At 36.3% G+C, this 13,171-nt stretch overlaps 1 protein-coding gene across 4 annotated transcripts in view; it reads left to right on the top strand.

The window, feature by feature from the left end:
* The first annotated feature begins 2,453 nt into the window (after window positions 1-2,453).
* Window positions 2,454-13,171, top strand: part of prpf40a (PRP40 pre-mRNA processing factor 40 homolog A) — a 50,974-nt gene continuing 40,256 nt past the window's right edge. Inside the window, exons 1-3 of one of the 4 annotated variants that reach the window (XM_077215248.1) lie at window positions 2,454-2,595; window positions 3,622-3,702; window positions 3,889-4,029. In XM_077215248.1, coding sequence (XP_077071363.1) covers window positions 2,593-2,595; window positions 3,622-3,702; window positions 3,889-4,029 — 225 coding nt within the window. In that variant the 5' untranslated portion in view covers window positions 2,454-2,592. The remainder of the gene's footprint in view (window positions 2,596-3,621; window positions 3,703-3,888; window positions 4,030-13,171) is intronic. The other 3 variants (XM_077215250.1, XM_077215249.1, XM_077215251.1) reach the window with 3 other exon arrangements.

The following is a 13,171-nucleotide window of genomic DNA, read 5'->3' as shown; positions in this document are numbered from 1 at the left end:
TGCAGATCAAACAAACAGGCTTTGAATGAGAATAAACAAAAAAATAATCTTCCTCCCATTCAGGGTGAAAATGGTAGGTCTTGGCTCGTTTCCCCTCAGCCATGTTTACGTTTAGGAGCGTGTAACCGCTGTTCGCTAGCTTCTAGTTACTGTTGACAACTGTCAAACTCCTGTCATGCATGTCACGCGGGACCTAAAAACGCGCGGTTAAACGTGACCTACTTTTTTCTTTTTCTGTTTTTTAAATACTTTTTTGTGGACGTGTTGGCAAGGATTCATGATATAGGCTGTAGTGTACATTTAATAAAAAAAATATAACACACACATAAAAAAAAACTTTTATTTAAAAAAAAAAATCTACACTCCTCGCGATCGACTTGGGATCAGTCCGCGGTCTACCAGTAGACCGCGATCGACTGGTTGGGCACTGATGGCGTAGAGCTACGTCACAGGTAGGCTCACTATTGGCCGACGCTGGTCATGTGGGTGATGCGTGTGACGTATAACAACAGAAGCTTACGCTATTACACTAGTGAACTGACTCGAGGCCCACAGAGAAGGACATTTATAGTTGAAATAAAGTCGTTATTTTTGGATTTTTTGCCACTCAAAAAGTATTCTCGTCATTTGATAAACTTAAGATTGAGCCACTGTAGTCACTTGGACTATTTTAACGATGTCTTTAATGACTTTTCGGGGCTGGCAAGTTTCAATCCCTGAAGAAGCCTATGGAGGAGTGATCCAGCTCTCAGATTTCATCAAAAATATCTTAATTCGTGTTACGAAGATGAACGAAGGTCTTACGGGGTTAGAACAACATGAGAAAATACTGACAGCATTTTCATTTTTGGGTGAACTATCCCTTTAAAGGTCAAAGTTGCATCAAAGTTTCATTTTCTCATAAAATACATTTGCACATCACCACATTTTTGAATGATTCTCAAACGACTCGTCAGATGAATCAATCTCACTATATCCCTCCTTTCCGTGAGCTACTCTGCTCTGATTGACCAGACACCTCAAAATGTTGAGATTGGTCAAACGCGTACAGCGTGCGTGTCGAAAACAAAAACGCCCATTGCCATAACTGAACGTCAGCTCAGGGATTGTACACCGTAAACTAAAGACAGTAATGAACAATGATGTTGATTGTACCATATCATTCCAAGTGCGAGTCCGATGATGAAACACTGGAAGAACTAGTCATTCAGCCCCAAACCTCCATCACAAGGACGACTCGAGCAGGATGTTTCTCAGTGATACAATACTCAGTTTGAGGTACATTATGAGATGTTGCAACTGTAACTCCTCAACGTCTTCATTAACAAGTCCATCAACAAACCGATTATTTTACTTATACTTATTTATTTACCAAGTATTTTTTGTAATTTATTGCGGTGAACATGTGGGAACTGTATCAATAACAGTGCATACATTAGCTGATCTCTAGCGTGAATGACAGATGTCCAGCATCCACAGGAATCAGCTGCAGTGTTTGAGGGGATTATAGTTTTCCCTGGTGTGTGCGCAATAAGTGGGCGGGTAATATGCTAATGTTTCGTCTTGACGTCACAACGAAATGGCTTATGATTCACGGCTTAGAGTCAACTTTTACTTTTGAGAGACAATACATTTATGTAAGGTGTACTTTCAGATTTAAAACTTTGCAGGATGTTTTCATTCACTTAGAGCTACGTTACAGACAATTTTTTTTACAAACAATAATTTTCAAAAATCCATAATAGGTGCAATTTAACAAACAAAATAAAGGAAGTCACATTTAAAATATCACATAGATGCTATCCTCATAATAGTGTCTCAATAACTATATCCAAAACATTGAAAATAAATGCACTTTCTGTGACGTAGAAGAGACAATCTTTTTTTTGTGAATGCGTTTGTGTTAAAGCTGTTTGGAATGAGTTATGTCCCTAAAAAAAAACCCAACAACATATGTCAGAATATGTATTAACACCTTTAATATTATTTTTCTTTATCACAATTCAAATGTGCATATCAAGTACATTGTTAATCTATGCATGATACTTTTTTTTATTCACAAATGCAAATTCTTGGTTAAGATCCCACTACTGTTAAATTTTCTGGTAGACTATAATTATATGTTTTGTCTTTGATGGGCATAATTAAAAAACATTTATATCTTAGAAAAGTCAATTTTTTTAACCTTGTATAATTTTATTTTATTTATTTATTATTTATTTAATTTTCTTCCCCTCTGGCTATTAGTTATTTTATTTGTTTTGGTTTCGTGGAATAGGCTAGTCTTGTTTTTTATTGTTCCTGTTGTTCTGTATTTGTTACATTTTCTTTTTTGGGGGAATTGATAATAATAAAAAAATAACTCACTTGACCTCTCAGACTTCAGATCTGCGTATTTCTTGCGCAGCACTCCAGTGTTTTTTCCATAGACTGTAAAAAAAATTTTTTCCCGCACTTAGAACACGTATATGCGCGCGTCCTACTCAGAGTGGTTGCACTGAAACACGCCTGCTGTAGTTTGAACCCGGCGCGCAGCAGCCAATCAGAGCGTAGGTTTTTGTCTCGCGCAGGGCCGCTGCGTGTTCACTCATCATGGTGAGTCCAAGAAAATACACAGTTTATTCACATCAATACAATACTGATGTATTCTAGCAACTACAAATGACACATATAAACATTGAATTGTGTTTTCGGTTGAATTACAGACGGTTGTATTGAAGTAAAGGTTATATTATGGACAAAATAATGCTTGGTTAGCATATAAGCTAATGCGAATGAGTGACTGATGCTAAAGCTAAAGCTAATGTGTGTGTGAATGAGAATTTATTATTGTGAATTTTACAGCATAGTGATACATATCTGACTGTGTTAAACATTTATGTTTGTAAGCAGTTTGTTTATGGATATCCGTTTCAATAACCTGCGGCATTGGTGTTGATAAAATTATTAGACTAACGTTAGAGAATATCAACTTAATCACACTGATAAAGTGATTTTGAGTTTTCATTGATGGTCTACGATTCATAGTCGATTTATCCCTGATAAACTCTCATAAAACTGTTAAACTAGTGAATTTTGAGTGATTGTTGATTGAGTTCTTATGTGCTTGTCTTGTTAAGGGCAGTACGATGGTTTGAAATCAGAATCTTTATTTTTTTAAATACAAAAACAGTAACGTTACAACGAAATTATATGCACTCCTATTCAGCGCAACATCAATCTCCCACTTTACAAACAATTGTCCTATGTGCAATTATTTTATACAGTAAACTGAAATGTGTGTGTGTGTGTGTGTGTGTGTTTTTAATATATATATATATATATATATATATATATATATATATATATATATATAAATAATATACATTTAAATCACTGGTTTGTTGTACATTTAAACATATTAACCTTCTGACTTTTTAGATAACAAAATATCTAATTTTAGCCCATAAGTTATGCTAGTTGGTTAGAGTGAACTATTCAAGAAACATCTGACATCGAAGGTTCATATAAACTTGGCTCTGTCATTAGATTTGGGAAAACATCATCAGGCTTTAGATCAGTGATGTGCAGCATCTTTATCAGAGCTGTGGTTACTGTAATGGACTCTCTTGTTCATAACAGTCCTCGACTGATGCTAATAGTGGTCCCAGTCAAGCACCACCTTTTCCTGGTGTTCCACCTTCAAGAATCCCCCTGCCCTTTGTAAGTTGGTGTTGGAAAGCCTTAACTGTAATGCCATCTCTCTCTCTCTCTCTCTCTCTCTCTCTCTCTCTCTCTCTCTCTCTCTCTCTCTCTCTCTCTCTCTCTCTCTCTCGCTCTCTTTCACTTTGCTGCTGCTTAGTTGTTCACACTAATAATTCCTCAAAATTACTTTTCTGTTTTCCAAAGATGGGGCCACCAGGAATCCCGCCTCACTTCCCTCCAATGGGAATGCCACCGATGGGTCAGAGGCCGCCCAGCATGGCCCCCATGCCCCCGGGAATTATGCCTCCCATGATGCCCCCAATGGGAGCTCCACCCATGGGACAGGTAAGAACTAATAGCAAACACTGCTTATGACAGTCAGATTTCGTTTTTAAAGGATGCAGGGTTTTTAAAGCATTTTTTTTTTCTTTTTTTCTGGGTTGTCACATTTCACAAATGGCAGAGCACAATGATTTTGTATGGCACATGAGGTTTCTGTGCCAGAATGTTATTCATATTAATGATCATGATGTAAGTTCTTTATCAAATGCTGTACATACTCTTACAGCACTTTTCCATTACCAGAACCAGCTCCACTCGCCTCGACTCGGCTAGCTTTTCACTCCGTTTTCCATTACAGATAGTACCTCCACAATAGTACCTGGTCGTCATAGCGACGCCACATGAAACTTCCGTGACGTAATCTTCTACGCGACACATTCCCGCTACCCACACACACACAGGACAATGGAGGAAATCGAGTGTATGCTGTTTTTGATCCTCGGGATGTGGCTGTTTCTCACAGCAAGAAGACAAACGTTGTTTCAGGAGAGGCTGAGGGCAGCAAAACGAAACACTGCTGAAAAAAACAGCTCCGTCTGGCGCGTGCAATGATGACGCAGTGAATAGTGACGATTCTCTCTGACCAATCAGCAGTCTGCAGTGTTTTCACGTCACATTTTAGTTTCGCCTCAGCCCCCTTAGAACCTCGCCGGAGGTGATAGAAAAAAAGTACCCGAAAGCAGATATAGGTACAACTTTTACACAGTGTAAAAACCAAACAAAGGCGAGTCGAGGTGAGGCGAGCTGGTACTGTGTAGTGGAAAAGCACCATTAGACAGGGTTCGTACGGGTGCTTGAAATCCTTGAAAATGCTTGACTTTTGATGTTGTGTTTTCAAGGTTTGAAGGTAGCTATCTGATCACAAAAAACGCATGAAGTGGTCAGGTGTGAACAGCCAGTGACTGAAAGTACTTGGTGAGATAATGTAAAGTTAGTTTTGGATGTCTGTTATGGCACGTTCATTTGTGGAATATATAGTGAACATACTAGCCAAAATTACAGCACAGTAACTGTAACGTTAACTACCCGCAAATTAAAACCCGCAAACGTTAGCCCAGTGCATAACAACAATCGTTGATTGCTGAACAGAAATCGTGTCAGATACATGGATTTCTCTGCGACGTCATCACTGCTTGCGCACGCAGCCAGGGGGCAAAAGACCCGCGGTCTTCGTACCGGAGTAAAGGGTTTCTGATGCCAGATACATTTTGATAGACGTACCCTGCCATTCATTTGCATTTAGCCGTAAGGATGTAACCAAGGCCCTTATGGACATACACCCAGGCATCATAAGGCTTGGCTTTAATGCCTTGCCTTTGACTAGGGAGGACATCTGACCTCAACACGCAAAAATTCGGTGCAGCATCAATGTATTTGACGAAAGTATTTCAAAGTATTTGACGAGCTGCACATGACCACATAGTAGCCACGTAGTTGTAGGCCTATGCATCAAGGGATTTGTACGCTCGAATCATTTCTCTTGTATAGCCTACACACTTGGTGTCTGAATTAGATAATTATATATATCAGGCCATACAATTGCTGGCCACTTCTTTTCATCCACAATCCAAAGATCGTCAGGAATTGCGTAGGGATCCGGCAAGATCTCACCATTGCTGAGAGTACGTTTTTTAATATAATCGCCACGGTCGGAGCTAGGTAGCCTCCCACATAATCCATCGTCAAATCTTTGATTTACAGTAGAGTAACGTTTTATGTGTGCAGTCATGATATGTTGCAGGTCGTAAAGTAACGTAAACAAGGTTAACTTATATAAAAGCAAATTCGGGCTCTATAGAGGCTATTACACTACCAACTTAGTCTAACATGATAATTCATACATGCATCACAGTATGTCCGAATTTTGATTCGTAAACAGTTGGACGTTTTATGTTATATGAAACACAAACAAACAGATCCAACTCTGAAATTGTAATTTATTATTGAGTCAACAAGAAATTACAAACAATGCGATATCTACGTTAATTACAATGTTCTTTTACATAACTCGGCATAACAGATAGCGTTTTTTTGCCCCCTGGATGCGCGCGCATCCGGTAGTGTTTGTATACAAGAAACCCATGTATAGTGTCGTAGCCTACTGTTAGGTTGAGGATGGCCTTATGCAATATTTACACTGCTCTATTCCAGTAGATAAATGTATATGTCTTGCCTTGGCAATTAACTTTTCTTTTCATTAAATATAGGCTATTTATCAGGCAGGTGCCTGTGCACTGTCAGAGTCTTTTGGTTTAAAATTGAATTACATGGTGCGTTCAAGTCATCTCGTATAGATCGAGTTGAATGCACTTGAACGTCACCACAGTGTTGTAAATACCAGTGGGGAGCTCGGGATTTTCTTTAAGCCCCGATCTGTACGAGTTGGGGACGTGTCAGTGAGAAACGTGGTGGAATCAATGGATGCAACGTCTGTAGTTGACGGTAAATTTTAATTGAATTTCAATGTTTACTTGTCCTAGAAACTGTCATTTATCATGATCATCATTAATCTTGTTATAAGCAGCAAGTTAATGAATTACAACAAAAAATGCTTACAGTTTACATTTGCTTCATAAGTTAATTAAAAACATAAAAAGAAAAACACACCTGATGCGCATTCTTTGTTCTTCATTTTCCATAAGCAGAGTTAACAAACCTTGCTGTATGTTCGTGTAATTAATTAAAAGAAGGTACACCGCCATCTTGCTCCAACAAAACTGACTTGAACGCACCTCACGTCGTATACACGACTTCCCACCTCGTATGTACGAACTTCCCAGGGGGACTTGAACGCACCAACAGGTTGTTGTTGCACTGTCAGATTTTGTTCAAACATTGTCTATATCAAGAATGTGTCCCAAAATCAAGGCCTGTAAAATATTTCTGTTCAAATCCTGTCTTCATATTTTCAGCCCTTGAAATTTCTTCAGTTTTACAGCCTGAAAATCATATTATCTGGGAAGCAATATTTGGACATTAATATAATGAAAAGTATTATTCATTGGCATTATCTACTTAGACAGTGATACATTTTGAAAAATAAAACTTGTGATTTGCTTAAATATCTGATCCTTCTGCTATTACGAAACACAATTTTGCCTGTTCATAGCATTATATCTTTTAATGTGATAAAAAACGAAATAATAATTTTGACTATGTATTGGTATGTAATTTACGGTGGTGTAAGGTGCTGGAAAGTGCTTTAAAATGGACCTTGAAAGTGCTTGAAAAGTGCTTGAATTTGACCTTAGAAAAGGTGTACGAACCCTGATTAGAGTATGCAGATTTGTCCCATGAACAACTTTTCTGTAGTTTTGTCATTTTAATCGCATAATGATAATGATTCTCAATTTGTTTTAAGTCAGATAGCCAATAATTTGAGTTTCAGTGGGTGGCGAATTCATGATTGAGTTTTTAAGAACGATTCAGAATCACCATGACTTGTGAGTTCAGAGTGATTTGCCTTTTGGTTCAGTAGTGGTTGCACTACAAAATAACCACTATATGTCATTGTGAAGACTAGATTGAATGGAAAATATACCTTTTAATATTTAAAAAAGCTAAATTAGGCATGTAGCTAGAGTGGAGAAACGGATTTTTATTTGAATGTTCAATAATGATTGTAAAAATAAAAAATTTGATTGGAATCAAAAGTTGTATTTGTTAACATTAGTTAATGCACAGTAAAAAAAACAAAGTTATGTAATGGTGCATATATTTTACCAAAAAAAAAATTCTTGACTGAGTTTATGGCCACTGAATGGCTTTTCTGAGGTAAATGTAACATTAGGTTACATTGTTTACCAACTGTTTTATTGATGTCTTTCCACGGTTGAAATGCTGATTGAGCGATTTCATGAGACATAAGGATTTCGGTCAGTTGTTCAGTCTTTTAACATACTCTCTGATGTTCATTCATGTTTATTTTCATGCTGTAACTAGCAGTAAAGCGTAAGAGATAGGGATGCACGATATGTTATTGGCCACCATATCGGTATTGGCCGATATATGATAACTTTTAATGTTATCGTCATCGGCCTGATAAGAAAATTTGGCCGATATATTAAAGCCAATAAATAATGTATTATTTCCTTCAGCTGAGATACTTCAGATGTGCACTGTTCTCCATGATGTTTTTGAATTGCTTGAAATATGATTGGAATCACTTCAAAAAAAGAGCATAGAGTTAAGTGCAACATGTGCAGCTTGTCATATAGCCTACATAAAATTATAATAATATCTTTTTAATTGTGTGCTTGGGACATGGATTTAATGGTTAGACTCTTGTTTTTGTAATCAGGCTCTCAAAAATTGACTCAAAGAACAACTATGCAATTTGCCTACAAAATCTAACACGTTTTTAATATTATTTGAAAAAAGGGGGAATGTCAATTTTCGTTTGCCGGATATTACTTTTGGCCACTACGGTAATTGTATGAAATGGCAGTTCATTGACTTTACAACTGATCTTCAAACCATGTGGCAAAAGCAAGCCACTTTAATTAGGATTGTTGGAGCCGCTGATGGAACTCATGTTCGCATTATTGCTCTAACTATAAATGAGGACACATGCATCAATAGAAAAGTATTCCGTAGCATCAACACTAATTTGTGATAATTTTGCACAATGCAAATCCATTTTTTAAAAGCATTATAATAAAATCATTTAATTAAGACACTGTAATTTATTTATAATATAATTAATATAATATAATATAATTATATTATAATTTATCGGTCCGGACAGGGTTCTACGCTAAGGTTTTTCCCAAGGAGCACATGTGCTCCTAAATGAAAAAATCTAGGAGCACAAAGACATTTTGGAGCGCAGTGAAAAATGTTCAAGTAACAGAGTTTAACAAACTGTTTATTATATATATATATATATATATATAAAAAACACAACGTGTGTGCTCCTTCTCTTTCTGTTCAACTATGGTGTGAAACCGTCGTTTTGATGCAGAAGTATTATCACACTTTACAATCACTTTAGTAAAACAGAACAAGGGGAACATGTTGCTCTCAGGAGGAGGAGCACATCGGCACACCTGTGAATCTGCATCTTTCACTGCAGAGGCTTTTTCCACAACATGGAGGAGAAACTGAGAGTATTAGTATTTACTAGTATTAGTCAACTAAAACTAGACTAAAAATAAAACAATTTAGATGACTAAAATATAATGGGTTTAGTTCAATTGTAATGCATTCATTTAGAATTTCTCTAAAATGTCCAAACCCATATACTCCCGGAGAAAACATCTATTAACCTGTTAATATGAACGATTTTAAAGTTTGAACATGCAATACATATACAGATTTAACTACTGTGACTTAAAAAAAACTTAAAATTAAATAAAACCACTTTTCCTAAAGTAGAATAGTCTTCTTTCAATGAATGATATATGCTTTCTTTATAACTACTTGCATACATCATTCTTTATTATTTCAAGCAGCAGACATATTTATTTGTATGAATGAAATATAATGAATCCTTATTAAAGCTATTAACGAGCAGTGAATTCTTTTCTCTTTTTCTTTTGTTGCTTGATAAATATTAAGGACACAGACTGCATTAGGTTTATTACTCACTGTCACTTTAAGACATCGGATCATGTCCAATGACATGCGGATCCAATTGCACTGATGCACATCCGATTCACTCAAAACTGTTTAAGACTTAACCGACACAGTTTACTGCTGCTTCCCAATTCGCATACTATCCGTCCTAAATAGTATTCGAAAATAGAATACTCTCCAAAACGAACATTTCGACATAATGTTGTGTATTTGTCCATTCAGACACGAAAGAGAGGTAAATGCAGTCCTCGCACATTGTGCTCGTAAATCATTTTTCCGGTTCGCACGGATCGATTTTTAGGGGCATATGCGAGCAAAATGGTCGCACTGTAGAGCCCTGCCGGATCAAACTGAACAAAGGTTTGGTTCGTATCTAGTGTGAAAGCATTTTTGTATGGTTCGGACTTTCAGACCTTTTACAGGAAGTTCCGGTGGTTCCCACATAGCCGAATAAACAGAAGGTGGCAGGAAAAATGAGCCGTGGTAGCACATGGGGAGAGGAGGAGACGAGGTTTTTAATTGAAGTATGGTCTGATGACATAAGTCAACTTGAAAAAACGCACAAAAATGCAGACACTTTCCAAATATAGTTGCAACGATATGCGTCTGTTCATTCATGTTGTCAAAGTTACCCGCCGAATTGACAACACGCTGACGTCAGATGCACGTCCATTTACAAACCAATCAATGTCAAGATGCAGCCCACATAGATGATGACGACAGGACGCAAGTATGTCATGTAAAGTTCTTTAGTGCGCTCGCATAATTGAAGTGTGAAACCAAACCAAAACTTTCTGAAAGTATAAAATGTATCAAAACGTGAACTTTGGTTCGGACCTTGGTGCGGACTTTCAGGTGTGAAAACGCCCTTAGACAAGTCCTACTTTTTACTATGAATTTTTAACACTTAAGTCAAAGCTTAAGACTATTCTAAAGAGCATTTCTGAGAACTTTTATACATACGGGATAGATACTTTATTTTTCTATTAGTCAAAATGACAGAAAGCATGTTGAATAAACTGTCAATGTTTTTCGAATTTGGTAAATGACAGAAGTTGTTCGGTAAACGCAACCATTAGGAGTAGCCTATTTTATTCACAAATCAGGAATTCGTGCTCACATAAAACATTTTTGCAGGGACCAGTCTTTATTTCTTGTCGCATTTAATTTCAACACAGTTTGTGTTAGTTAGACAAAACAAGTCATGAAAAGTTTTAAAGTTTATTTGTATAGTAGATTTCACTCTCAGCAGTAAATCCGTTTGTTTTTTGGAAAGAAAAATGAGAAAGATTATTGTCAATCTACAGAAGATAAAATTCCGACCTTACTGCTAGTGTCAAATGCATGTTTTGCTACAGTATATTATGCTTAGGGGAGAGCGGGGCACAACCTAACACATTTTGGTTTTGGCTCAATTATTAAAAAAATAATTAAGTTAGATTCATCTTTCTTTTTACACAAGCAACATACACATCTCTGATACAAATGAACACTTAAAGTCTTTTTCTAGGACCTACCATTTTCGTACAGTTGCACTGAAAGTGACAGAAGTCTAAATGTTACAACTTACCCCATATGCGGGGTTAATTGTAACAGACAGATGGGTTAGTTGTAACACTTGTGTGAAACACACATCATTCAGTACTATTGTATCTGTATAGTTTGATATTGTTTGTGCATCTGTATAGATAGATATCCATACTTCCATCCCTAATCCAATCATCATTCTGTTATGGATCAATATCATGGATAGAGATATAGGAAAGGGCTGCACAGTTTTGCAATAAATAAATAAATACAATCATCAAATATTGTAATTGCAATTGAATTACATTTGTGTGTGGCAGCTGCATGTAAAATTATTATTAATAATAATAACAGTAAAAATAATAAAAACGAGCTTAAAATAAATTTAATGGTTTATTGCATTAAAAACAGGCTAAACAAGTGATCAATGCATAGTAAACTAAAAAAATAATAATAATTCCAACATTGTTTGTGAAAGTCCAACAAAGTTATATATATAAATAAATACTCAAACCTGAAACGTTGTGTGTGATAAAGTTAGATTTGGTGACGTACACACCACACTCAGAAACCGAAAAAACCTATGATGAAAAAATGTACTTGCATGGTTTCAAACACTCTTTGTCCAGTATCTTCACGAAATCTTATCAAAACTTTCCGCAAATTCGCGGGAGAGCGTCTTCTGGCAGCAGGAGAAAAAGAGCGGAAACACACCAGGCTTGATCCTGACTAATTATGTAAAAGGTCCGCGTTACATTTAACCCCGTGCTCCCCTAATGCACATTCTGTAGCGACAACTTAATGGGCCGTTCACACCAAGGATGATAACTATAAAGTTTTTAATAATCGTTCTGATTCTGTGAGATTAGGGATGTCCACATCACAGCTATAATGACACAGAGGAACAGTATTGTTCGAATCACTTTTAGAATATTTTTATATTCTGGCTGATGAGCTAGTAAAAACATGAAAGCTAGTCAGAATCATCTTGAAGATTTAAAGTGGCAGACTATAGGCCTATAACTGCAGTGTGTGTTTATAATAAACAATCTTATCTCTTACCAAAGACCATCTCAAAAACACAGTTTGAAAAACAAACTACCTTGTAACCAATCAGGTCAATGTGTGATCGTCAACGAGTGCATCTGTGAGCTAGTGTGTGTGTGTGAGTGGAGGCGGGGCTAATTTGCATATTCATAGAACCATGTATACTTAAATGAGGCAAGGGTGTAGAGTTACATTCAAGCTATTTTAAGGCGTGAATAATTTTTTTTATTAATAAGCAATTAAGTGTCATTTTGGTGATCAAAGTTGAGTTTTAAGGAATAAAGTTATTGACTACAGGGGGACTTTAAGACTCCATCAGCTTTAGTATTTACAGTTATGTAAAATTTGCAAACAAATGTTCTTGTCATACTGTATTTCACCTCAAAATTAAACTTTTCCATTATGTTAGCATAATTTATTTTATTAAGACAAGTTAAGTCAAGTCATCCTCATTTATATAGCGCTTTTAACAATGTAGATTGTTTCAAAGCAGCTTTACAGAGATAAACATATAATTTAAGGTAACAGAGATTACCTTAAATTATAAGACCGTTTGATAGTCATTGATCTCTGTGCTATAATATTGAGGAGGGTGGAGGTGTGCACAATTGTCATACAAATATCATATTTTAAAAAAGGCTCTAAAACTAGGCTTTGTTTTATTTATCCAAAATACAGTTATGCATTTCTTTTGATTATGGGATGAAAAATTATTTGAACATTTCTTGGAAGTTTTCATGTGATTCACACTAACATGGAGATAAGAGAAGTGCATAGTCTCGAATATGAATATAGATATAAATCATTGATATGATTGCAGTAGTGCTATCTTATTGGACCTGATGTCTTATTGGACCTCCACCTGTGTGTGTGATAGGGCTGTCAAAATTGCTCAAAAATGACGTTCGAATATTCCCTCTGAAAAACACACATATATTCGAATATCTCGTTGCGCATTTTTTCAATGACGTGCATTACGTCAATAACAGGACAA

The sequence above is a fragment of the Siphateles boraxobius genome, unplaced genomic scaffold (assembly GCF_051911475.1).
Source record: "Siphateles boraxobius isolate OS27281-9 unplaced genomic scaffold, OSU_SipBor_1 7, whole genome shotgun sequence".
In the NCBI taxonomy this organism is placed as follows: Eukaryota; Metazoa; Chordata; class Actinopteri; order Cypriniformes; family Leuciscidae; genus Siphateles; species Siphateles boraxobius.
This window is presented reverse-complemented; position numbering and strand designations above follow the sequence as displayed.